This window comes from Alosa sapidissima, chromosome 3 (assembly GCF_018492685.1).
Source record: "Alosa sapidissima isolate fAloSap1 chromosome 3, fAloSap1.pri, whole genome shotgun sequence".
In the NCBI taxonomy this organism is placed as follows: domain Eukaryota; kingdom Metazoa; phylum Chordata; class Actinopteri; order Clupeiformes; family Clupeidae; genus Alosa; species Alosa sapidissima.
This window is the reverse complement of record NC_055959.1, coordinates 7,863,356-7,875,855: the sequence shown is the minus strand read 5'-3', so window position 1 is coordinate 7,875,855 and position 12,500 is coordinate 7,863,356. Positions and strand designations below refer to the sequence as shown.

Sequence of the window (12,500 nt, the reverse complement as noted above, 5' to 3'; positions counted from 1 at the left end):
TCCTCTCCTCTCCTCCTCCTCTCCTCTCCTCTCTCCTGGAGCCCCTCTCCTCTGCAGGCCTGCTGTATTGAAATTGATTTTGATGCGCTGGCCGGGATTGAATCTAATTGAATGCAATTGTGCCTTAAAGAGATGAAGGGCTGGGCTGGGCTCTAGGGCTTTTGGCGGGCCACGTCAGATACTATGTGTGTGTGTGTGTGTGTGTGTGTGTGTGTGTGTGTGTGTGTGTGTGTGTGTTCTTAGTGTGAGTGTGTGTGTGTGTGTGTGTGTGTGTGTGTGTGTGTGTGTGTGTGTGTGTGTGTGTGGGTGTGTAAGCGTGTGTGTGAATGTGTTATTAGTGTGAATGTGTGTGTGTGTGTGTGTGTGTGTGTGTGTTCTTAGTGTGAATGTGTGTGTGTGTGTGTGTGTGTGTGTGTTAATGTGTTCTTAGTCTGGACGAGGGTCTGCTGTCAGAGAAAATGAACGTGGGAAAATGAGACTGGACAGAGTGGGAATTCTCCTGCACCCTCTGTTCTGCAGAAGAGACAGTGTGTATGTGATGTGCTTGAGAAACAGAATCTCTCTCTCTATCTCTCTACTATCTGTGTGTGTGTGTGTGTGTGTGTGTCTGTCACTAGGTGTGTGACAGACAGAGCCCACACAAGCAGGCGGCGTATGTATGTGTGTGTGTGTGTGTGTGCGCCTCACATGTGTCTCTCTGTGTGTGTAAAGTTTTGAAGGGCAGTTCAAGAAGAACTTCAAAGGCAGCGCACTTTTTTATGTAAAGTCAGCTTGAATGCTTGAATGCTCCAAAGTGTAACAGAGGGGAGGAGGAGGGAGAGAGGGGGCAAGTGAGCGAGTGCATGAGGGGTAGACAGAGAGAGAGAGAGAGAGAGAGAGAGAGAGAGAGAGAGAGAGAGAGAGGGAGAGAGAGAGAAAGAGATAAAAAAAAGGGAGGGAGGAGGGGGGCAAGAGTGAACATTTGCAATTTCTGAATCCTGTTACATTAACAATTTATCACACGGAGCACTGCCGCTGTTTCCCATGTGCCACTGGCATGGTCGGCTCCGTAATATTTCTGAGGCGTGGTGACATCACCGGCCTTCAAAACAAACTGAATTATTCAGCGGCTCTTCTGCTTCGTCGGCTCGTCATCAATACGGGACCTCGACACGCCACGATCGGGATGCGGGACAGGTATTCCGCGTCCGTCTCACTTCTAATGCGAGCACTATGGGTATTGACATGTACAAGCCAAAGGGAATTATTTCTATGCTCTACAGGCTTTCAGGGCGGCATTACGTAGAGTTGAATCCCTGATCCTGGCACAATGCGAATGAAAGTGGAGGGATGTTCTTTTGCGAGACCTGGGCAAATAAACGAAACAATGAGGCCTTTTCATCTGCTGTGACGTACGCGAAAGTAAATCCTCTTTGATTATTCCGATGAGACTAATTAGGGTGTGCTTTCCGTAGAACCTTCCGTGGAAGCGCCTCGTAGCGCTCGCCGATAACAGATTTTTGAAATGCATCTGGCCCTGATCTGACGAGCACCTGACGGATCCGTGCCGGCTCCGGGCCACGCCCGCTCCGGGACGGCTTGGCAAGTCCGATGATATCTGGGTTATCTTGTCCCTCCCGCTCTCTTCATCACTGGCAAACAAAGCCATGCTGTTTGATACTCTTTTATTCACGAGTCCACTGAGTGACAGATCACCCCAAACACACAGACACACACACACACACACACACACACACACACACACACACACACACACACCATTAGCTTGAATCGACAGAGATGGACTTAATGCATTTATCACACATCGCAAAACAAAAGCCTGGTGGACAGAAGCCGTCACCAGCTGAGGCGCCAAGGCAGGGCATGGAGCCTGGCGGTGTTATTGGGACCCGCGCCTGACCCAGGCTCGCCAACAGGCCTCGATGCTAAGTGTCAGTCCACTGCGAGGCCTGCTTGACCTGGATAAGTGGCTCCGGGTGGTTCTCTCTCTCTCTCTCTGTCTTCCTCTCTCTCTCTCTCTCTCTCTCTCTCTGTTTTTTCTGTCTCTATCTCTCTCTCTCTCTCTCTCTGTTTTTTTCTGTCTCGCTCTCTCTGTCTCTCTCTCGCTTGCGGTGGCTGTCACGTCCATCAGTGGCACACAAAATTAGCGCAGCGGGTTTTTGGTCACTGTCATATTCTGAGAGGCATTTGAGTGTGTGTGTGTGTGTGTGTGTGTGGGGGGGGGGGTGTTGCTGGGGGAGAGACTCTTAGAGAGGAAGAAGAAAAAGAGAGAGGGGGATGGAGAGACAGATAGATAGAGAGAAAGAGAGAGGGAGAGAGAGAGAGAGAGCATGGGTGGAACAGGATTATTCTCCACTGCAGTGACACAGCGATGGGATTAGCAGCATTAGCCCAGATGTTTTGTGGTGTGCGGGTTAGCCAGCAGCGTCACTCCAGCGCCACTCCACACCACACCACGTCATGCCACGTCACGGCAGCTATCGATCTCATCACCACGCCTCGGCGCGCCTGACACATGCCCTGCAGTGCAGTCGGCCCAAATCTGCCTCATATCACACCCCTCTCCCAGCACACTCACATGGATGCAGGGCGCGGGTGCACATTGCACAAGACCTGGATGGACATTCTTAAACAGGAGCTCAATCAGTCAAGCATACAAACATTCCTATATATAATACTATGTAAATAATAGTATATAATAATATATAAATGGGTATTGTACATATGCAAGCAAGATTATTTGGGTCAGAGAGACCTTGTGCATCCATACATGTCGAAACACACACCCATAACAAATAAAAGTCTACATCTCTGATACACTCTAAAAACGAATGTGACACAAAAAATGTGTTGTCCCTATCTGGACATAAAGATGTGTTGTGCACAATGCACGTTGTGTTGTTTTCAACACATTTGTTTTAAGAGTGTATGTATGCTTATTTATGGGAGTAAATAAATGATGCTTGTCATCCTCTACCTGGGCCCCATTCTCTGGTATTTATGCACCTTTTCCTGAGTTGGTTCTAGATTTGTCCTCCACAAGTTGCTGCAGAGCATGCATATGCCACTGTGCACAGGCCAGTGATGGATATGTTGTCCTTGTTGTTGATGCGCTGTCATGCAATATGATTCTCTGCTCCCCAGTGAGCTGTGTGTGTGTGTATGTGTGTGAGCTCAAGAGAGCTGTGTCACAGTCTGTTGTGCTCTGTGGTTTTGCCCCATGGGTGTATCGAGGGAAAAGGGGAGCGGGTTCTATCTATTCGGTTCACTCTTCCTCTCTCTCCCTCTCTCTCTCTCCTCTTCTGCAGATGGGTAAGTGGGAGAACCGGACCCTGACCCTGAAGTTCCCCGTGTGGCCACGCTACAACGCGTTTGGCGACGCCGAGCCCGACGACAATCATCTGAGCATCGTGACCCTGGAGGAGGCCCCCTTCGTCATCGTGGAGAATGTGGAGCGACGCACCGGCACCTGCATGAGGAACTCTGTGCCCTGCCGCAAGTACATCAAAGAGTAAGTGTCCTTCTCTCTCATTCTACTCCTCTTTTCTTTTACTTTTGACTCCTTCGTTTCTTCTCCTCTTCCTTATTCTCACTGGGTAATCGTTTCTCCCTCTCTCCGTCTCCCACTTTTCTTCTTAATTGTCGCTGGCTGTTCATCCCTCCCTTATTCTTTCTATCCCACTTTTTTAATTTATTCTCCCTCCTTCTTTTTCTCTCCTCTCTCCATCCGTATCTGTGTCTCTCATTCGCTCTCGTCCCCCATGCCTCGTCTCCTGCTGCTACACCATTTTCTCCATTCGATGGTTAAAACCCCATCACTCTCTCTTGCCCTCCTCCTCCCTGGCTGTCTCATATTCCCTCCATTTGATACCCATTTCCCCCCATTCAGGGCCTCGTCTTCACCTGAAATGCCCCACTTCATCAAACGGCAAGAGCCATAGTGGAAGAACACTGGCGTTTCTTTTTCTGGGTTCTCTCTCTATAAACACAAACTGTTATACTTTTGTTAGTTTCCCCTGCTTTGTTACCTTTTTTGTCTCACTTTTTAAACAAAACATGCAGGTCTGAATAAAACTCATTATTTGTTATATTGCACAAAACATTGCTAATGGCCGTGGACTCTTGAAGACCCCCTGAAGATGTCCCAGCTGGTCTCCCTTTCTGACCCCGCGACTGCATTCAGCACTTACATTACACGTTCCACATGATCCCAGCACAGCTTACAGGCTTTTAATAGGCTGATTAGATATGCAGCACACACACACACACACACACACACACACAGTCACATTTTCTTTAAATGGATCTTGTGAAATGGCCTCCTCTCTCTGAGTCCCATTGGGGTGTATTTCAGTGATTAATGGCAGGGCTGAATAATATCCACCCTCCCCTAAAGGAATGCACACAGGGCCTGAACACCACTGTGCTTTATGGAGTGCTAAATAGGGCAAAGAATATATGATCTCCGAGGATCACTGTAACAAGCTCTGTGATGACTGAGCCACAGAACTTCCTCACTGAAGAAGACACGCACGCAAACACACACACACACACTCACACACACATACACACGTCTCACACACACACACACACACACACACACACACACACACACACACACACACACACACACACACAAACACGAACACACACACAGACACACACACAAACACACACAAACACACAGACACACACACACTCACACACACATTACACACAGCACACGTGTCTCATGCTTGCCACACATGTCCACTTAACAGGCCAGTGCCTTTGCACTGCCTTACCCTCCGACAGCCCGATGCCCAGTCAGGCAGCAATAGTGCTCATTTGGAGGCTGGGAGCAGCGGGCGAGAGCAGAGTGGAGCGGAGGAGAGGAGAGGAGGAAAAGAGAGGAGAAGAGAGCGGAGGAGAGGAAAGGAGAGGAGAGTGAAGGAGAGGACAGTGAAGGAGAGGAGAAGGGGCACAGGGGAAGAGCCGGTCAGGCCAGGCGGGAGGGCTACAGTGGGTAAAGGGGGCCGCTGTTCGTTCATGCATGTGGAAGCATTCGCAACAAGCACTGGAGCAAAGCGTAGAGCAGAGCGACCCAGTACAGCATAGCACAGCCCAGAGCAGGAGGCCGCTCCACAGCCCAGAGCAGGAGGCCGCTCCACAGCCCAGAGCAGGAGGCCGCTCCACAACACAGAGCAGGAGGCCGCTCCACAACACAGAGCAGGAGGCCGCTCCACAGCACAGAGCAGGAGGCCGCTCCACAACACAGAGCAGGACACCACAACACAGAGCAGGAGGCCGCACCACAACACAGAGCAGGACACCACAACACAGAGCAGGAGGCCGCTCCACAGCCCAGAGCAGGAGGCCGCTCCACAACACAGAGCAGGAGGCCGCTCCACAACACAGAGCAGGACACCACACCACAGCCCAGAGCAGGAGGCCGCACCACAACACAGAGCAGGACACCACAACACAGCCCAGAGCAGGACACCACAACACAGAGCAGGACACCACAACACAACACACCACACCACAACACACCACAACACAACACACCACACCACACCACAACACACCACACCACAACACACCACAACACAACACACCACAACACACCACAACACAACACACCACAACACACCACAACACAATACACCACAACACACCACACCACAACACAACACACCACACCACACCACACCACACCACACCACAACACACCACACCACACCACAACACACCACAACACAACACACCACAACACACCACACCACAACACACCACAACACAACACAATACACCACAACACACCACACCACACCACAACACAACACACCACACCACACCACAACACAACACAACACACCACAACACATCACACCACACCACACCACACCACACCACACCACAACACACCACAACACACCACACCACACCACAACACACCACAACACAATACACCACAACACAACACACCACAACACACCACAACACACCACACCACACCACAACACACCACACCACAACACAACACAACACAACACAACACACCACACCACCCAACACCACACCACAACACACTACACCACACCATGCTCCACAGTGTCCATGGTATAAGTTGTTCCACAGCATGGCTTGGTGTTCACTGTTTACTCTCTCCACAGTCTGACTGGTGCAGTGGCTACAGAGTTTTGATATTCTGCGTGTAATGCAGGGATTTGCTGTGGGGCCCCATTTGGCTCTCTTTTTTTTTCTGCTGAATGGATAGTCAAATACTGAGTCAGCGCTCTGTGCCATTCATCCTAGCGCTGCACAAAAATGTTCGGCAGACAGACAGGATCCGAACCCCCTCATAACAAACAGCATAAGTATGGTGTCAGTCATCGTAAAAACATACAAGCGGGCTCGCTCAACGCGGTGCTGCTGCTGACGCTGACGCTGCAGCGGATGCTGATGAAGCAGACCACATGTAAGGGAGTCGTCTTCTCATCATGTGTACAGTCTGCTTGCTGTCGCAGTGATAACAGTCCCATGATGTGTGGACAGGTCTCAAGAGCGCCTTAGTGGGCCTGGGTAGGGGTCTCTGGAGTCTGGGGAGTTTGGAAATGACAAAGGTTGCGTGCTTCTATCCTGATACAACCTCTGTGGCTTCATGAGACTTCAAAGATGCACATCTAATCTACAGTAATTTCCTGTGTATTAGCCACATTGTGCATAAGCCACTGGACAGTGTTTTATGCAAGTTAAAAAGACAAAACCATATGAATACTATATTAACTGTCCCTGTGTATTAACCTCATAGCTAAAGAAATGTTGCAAAATCAAATTATAAAATGCGGCTAATAGTTGGGAAATTACGGTAATATACTTTTTGCCCGACTCTTAACAGTCCTCTAGCTGTCAGTTCTGTGTGGAGAAACTCTACTCTGTGTGTTTGTCAGTCTTGACTTTGTATATGGACCACAAAACAAGGGGGCTCTGATGAACCATACCCAATGTTGCTCAGTCATCATGCTGCTTCTGCTGCATGACAGAGATGGATGTAACTTGATCGGCTGATAAGCTGAAATATCAACAACCTGTTTGCTAGAATCACAGACTGGTCCTTTAAGCATACAGCTCTCGTATTGCTGTCAATCACCCTGGTGCTGCAGACTGAGCTTCCGTTCAAAGAAATGTCCCCTTGACCCCGTGCATTTGACTGCTTGATCTCCAGGCCCCTCGAGAATCTCTGATAATTACTGTAACTGACATTTTTTATTCATGCCATTTAAAAAAAGAGTTTCTGTCATATAACTCCTTGGGGAGCTCACATTTTGTTTTTGCCATTTTGTCTTTTTAATTTATTTGGTGCCAAGCGTCGCCCTTTGGAATAGTTGAGAGCAGAGAAGAGTTGCCGTGTCAAGCTGTCTGAAAATGAAAGCGTTTTCTGTCACAGTCCATTTAGTCGATATTGTACACCAAAGCTGCTTAACAGTACGGTGAATTCAAATGTTCATCTTTTGTGTTACCTGTGAGCTGAAGCGGCGATCGCGCTGTGAGCAGAGCACTGGGCTTAAACATTAGTCCTATGGGCCTGCTGGAGTGTATCCAAATTAGATGACTATGTTCTCTATTCTTCAGCCGAACGTCAAAATGCTTTTCATACGCATGTCAAAACTGATAAAAACCTTGAATTTCAAAAGTTCCACGTAAACTCAGGACACAAGCACATTTGAACATACACAAGCAGTCAATTGCATGTATGCATGGCTGCAAAAGAAATAGAGCACTAAATGCTTATACACATGGTATAAATACAGATTGCCCGTACACAGTTTCATATAGCTCATAGTGGCATGGCTACATGCCAAGATATGCTCACAAGGTAAAATGTTGTGATTCATTCAACCACACACACACAGACACACACACACACACACACACACACACACACACACACACACACACACACACACACACCGAACACATTATACCCACTCCTGTCTACAAAACTGGCTACACACACACACACACACACACACACACACACAAACACACACACACACACACACACACACACACACACACACACACACACACACACACACACACACACAAACTCAGTCATACAAATAGTCCGACCCGTTTGTTTGGGCTAGCTGAGTGACATTGTTATTATCAGTGCAGAGCCAATTTGCTTTAGGAGCCACAGCTAATGTGTCCATCCATTACATCCGCTGCTTATTTGTCTGCCACGCAGGCCATCCCTGGCCTGGCAAGAGAGATCACAAAAATCCATAAAGCAAACGGCGGCCTAATGCACTTTTTGCAGGGCTTCGTTATAGCGCTCGGACAGGCGCTACACCCCACAAATGTAATAATTGCTTTACTGGTCCTTCAAAGTGCCATCTTTGGTGGATGACCACCTTAGGCTCTCATATAACAAGGGGTTATGGGAGAGGGAATTCGCCCTGTGCTGTGGATACAGCAAGCAAACACGGTTGGCACTGTGTCTTCATAATCCTTAATTGGTGGGGTGTTTCGGGCAAGTGAGAGGGGGGCCGTGACAGAACTGGCCGGGCACTTATTGGCGCTCTGAGAGAGAGAGAGAGAGAGAGAGAGAGAGAGAGAGAGAGAGAGAATGAGGCTAGGCTCAGTGATATAGATCCCTGCTGCAAGAAACTCAGGGATGAACTGCTGCCAAGAGCTGGGGGAATTCACTGAGTGCGTCATCGTAATAGAACTGCAGGGAGAGAGAGAGAGATAGAGAGAGAATGAAAGAGTGAGTGAGAGGGAGTGTTAGAGAGAAAGAGAGGGAGAGGAAGACGAGATTGATTTTACCACAAATTTCGCTGAGGCAGTGCATCTCTCTCCCTCATTCTCTCTTGCCCCCTCTCTCCCTTTCTCTCTCTCTTTCCCACTCCCTCTCTCTCTTTTCCGTTACCTCTCTCTCTCTCTCCCTCTCCCCCACTCTCTCTCTCTCTCATATCATGGAGACCCATGCAGGAAGGTTCGTTATACGCTCCTGTGAATCTGACAAAAGTCAATACCTTTCTTTATTTCATTTTTTTTGCACATGTATGCCTTTGCGGCATTAGCAGCTCTGCACAGCCTTCCTCCTTCTCTGGCGGTTCCGGCCTTGTCAGACAGGCCTCTCTTTGCTCTCTCTGATTAATGAATGGCGGCTGCAGGGCTGTGCCAGCCATTAATCGAGCTGGGGAAATGTGATTGAGCTAGAGCTCGCTCCTTACGATGACGAGACACACTTCTGTTGCCGCATATGGCCTCTGTAATTTATTCAACGGCTCTTGTGGTCCCGGAAAGAAAAAAAGAAGAAAAAAAAACTTTCCCCTTACTTCAAAAAAAGTTAACTTCTTGAAGGAAGTGGAGAAGTCAGTCATCTATAGAATGACAACTGGAGGATGGGAGAGAGGAAGGGGGAGAGAAAGGGTCTGTGTGGATGTTTATTTATTTATTTCACACAGGAGTTCATAAATGGTGTTTGTTGTGTTCTCTGTTTGTGTGTTTCCCCCCCCCCTCCTTCTCGCCCATTCTTGGCACTCTTTCCTCGCTAGTTTTGATCCTCAAAAGGACACGGAGTGAGCTTGGTCGTAATTAGCTTCAATCTAAAAGTTAAATTAGGCTCCCAGGTGGCCCGGGCTCGTTTAAGTGTTGCGCGCCGTCTGAACTCGACGGCGCAGGAGACCTTGGGAGCTCACAGATGGTACGGTGATTACGCATGCAGCAAAGTGCCGTCCTCTGTCCTGTCAGCTTCCTCGTCGGAAAAAAAAGAAAGAAAGGAAGAAAGGATAGGAAGGATAGAAGGAAGGAAGGAAGAATGCTTTTCCTCAAGAAGGACGGAGGCGCCCTGCAGCAGCGGTGGTGGAGGGCCACATTGTCGCATTGTAATTGTGACTGGGGGGGGGGGGGGGGGGGCACGCTCACCTCAGCCAAAGTATTCGACTTGCCGTTGACTTTGGGCACTTTTTTGGGCCGTCAGCTGCTAACCAGGTGTATTTATAAAATAAAATATGCCGTAGTATTCTGAATATTAATTCAGATGTTTATTTAATCCTCCAGCAATGCCATTAATATTCATGCCGATCAGCTATTTCCAGAAACGCCTGCGTCACTGTGACGCTGCGCAGCTTCTCAGCCTATATCTACACAGCCATTCATCACATTTCATTGATTATATGCACTTTGTGTTTGGAGTGGAGAAGAGAGGCCTTTTTTATTTTCAAAAAAACGCTCATTGGCAGCTAAGAGGCCACACGCACCCGTGTCTCTCTCTCTCGGATCATTGTGTGTGGTCGATGAAGCTGTCTGTGGGACTGTGTCTGGGAAGCCAGTCAATAAACAGAGCCATGGGCACTTATTGAGTCAGGCCTGCTTACCTGTCTTGGGGTTTTAGCTTAAGGGGGGAAAAAAGCAGTGGCTGTCTTAATGTCAGAGGGCTTCACTGTCATGCAGTGTTCTTCACAGAGAGACAAAAAAGGGCTAGTGGCCTGTGTTAAATACGATTAAGGAATTAACAAAGGTTTTTGTGAGTGAGAGAGCGCAACTGTGACACCAAATGTGACACAAAATGGAAGAATTGTTGACATAAGGACATTTTTGACTAGCACTTATGATGTAGGAACTCCTACCCCCTAGTACTAGTATTGACAGATGCAGTGGTAATTCCCAGCTAAGGTCTCCTCTGCTTAAATGTTATTCTTTTGCTGTAAGTCGCTTTGGGTAAAAGTCACTGTCAAATGAATAAATGTAAACGTAAATATAAATAAGGAGTGTCACTGGTTTAGTGTCCAACACAAACACACAGTGCCTGGATGCATCATTGCCATTGTTCACCAATGGCAATGGCAGGTTATCTTGGAGCACGTGGCTGAACCTGTGCCTGTTCCAGTTGGCTAATAACAGAGCAGTCTCTCCTGTAAATAGAGAGTGTGGTGCCCCCTCCCTCCCCTCCTCTCTTGCCTCAGACGCAATTAAAGGTGGCTGGCTCAGCGCGGGCGCTTCTTCCTCTTCCTCTTCCTCTTTTTCTTCCTCTTTTTCTCCTTTTTATACGAGGCCTCGCAAATCTCCGCCAGGCTCTGCGAGCGCTGGACCTCAGGAGAGAGACCCACAGGGAAATACTCTCTATTCATCATAATTAAGAAATTTTATTAGAGCACCGAGCACACAATAGTGCGGCCTCCTCTCTCTCTCTCTCTCTCTCTCTCTCTCTCTCTCTTCATTCTCTTGCCTTAAAACAGTGTATGGTATAACAAAAGAGTAAATCTCAGCTTAAGGCAGGTGTGTGTGTGTGTTGTTGTGTATTTGTGTGTGTGTTTACATCTGATCCTTGTATAGGCAGACAGGCAGTCATTCCAGGGGCTATGTTTAGCCTCTGCCTCTGCCTCCCCCCATTAGCATTTGTCTGTGTCATGACAGCATCACAGACACCATCTCTGTCTTTTTTGCGTGATGATGTCTCCCCTAACTGTCCCCTCTAGCCCTCCTCTTCCAGACTTGCTGGCCAATAACGGGCCAGAGCTGACTGCTCTGTCCTTCTGTAATGAATGTGATCTTTGATGAGCATGATTATGAGTCCTTCACTTTGTAACACTTACAGTAATTATCTGGTACTTTGTACCCAGAATGCTCTATTTGAGTCAGTGCTTGTCATTCATTGGTGGAACCCTGATGAAGGCTGTCTGTCGAAATGTTGGTCAATAAATAGTATCGAAATAGACAGGGATGCGTGACAAATCCTGCAGGGCTTAACGTTAACTTTTAAAAGTGGTTGAAATTGGTTGATAGCTTGGCAACCAGGCATGAGATTTTGGTTGCCAAAGCCAACCAAATCTGGTTGCCACTTGTAACAATTTGGTAGACAAGGGCAACCGGGCAACCGGTGGACCATTAATGTCGAGCCCTGCTTCAAGTCCTCATTTGTTTAGGATATATTATCCTAGCCAGCACCTCCGTTTGGGAGTGCCTTTTCTCACTTGTATTTGTATCACTTTCGTTGTCTGGTCTGGTCGGGCGCCTCATTCGTTCTCTTTCTCCATCCACAGCAACGCGACTGAGGGAGGCGGGACGTACATCAAAAAGTGCTGCAAGGGCTTCTGCATCGACATCCTGAAGCGGATCGCCAGAAACGTCAAGTTCACCTACGACCTGTACCTGGTGACCAACGGCCGGCACGGCAAGAAGATCAACAACGTGTGGAATGGCCTGGTCGGAGAGGTGAGGGCCGGAGGGGCAAGGGGGATAATGGGGTGAGGGGTGAGGCGAGGGCTGGCGCAGGTTGGGGAGGGGCGGTGGGCGCCACTGGAAGGGGCAGCAGGGTGGCTAATGAATGGAGGAGATGCCTGCGGGGCCACTGACCAGAGAGTCGGTCAGCATTTTATTTCCCACTGCCAGCTTGCTTTAGAGACAAAACACATGAACGCACGCACACACGCACACATGCACACACACACACACACACACACACACACATACACTCTCTCCCTCCACACTATAAGTAACTTTGGGAG

The 12,500-nt window shown here is 48.6% G+C and overlaps 1 protein-coding gene across 1 annotated transcript in view; it reads left to right on the top strand.

Annotated features, from left to right (window-relative positions):
• grin2aa (glutamate receptor, ionotropic, N-methyl D-aspartate 2A, a) overlaps positions 1-12,500 on the top strand; it is a 124,933-nt gene that overhangs the window by 95,866 nt on the left and 16,567 nt on the right. Inside the window, exons 6-7 of the mRNA XM_042087600.1 lie at positions 3,309-3,511; positions 12,036-12,207. Of these exons, the coding sequence (XP_041943534.1) occupies positions 3,309-3,511; positions 12,036-12,207 (375 nt within the window). The remainder of the gene's footprint in view (positions 1-3,308; positions 3,512-12,035; positions 12,208-12,500) is intronic.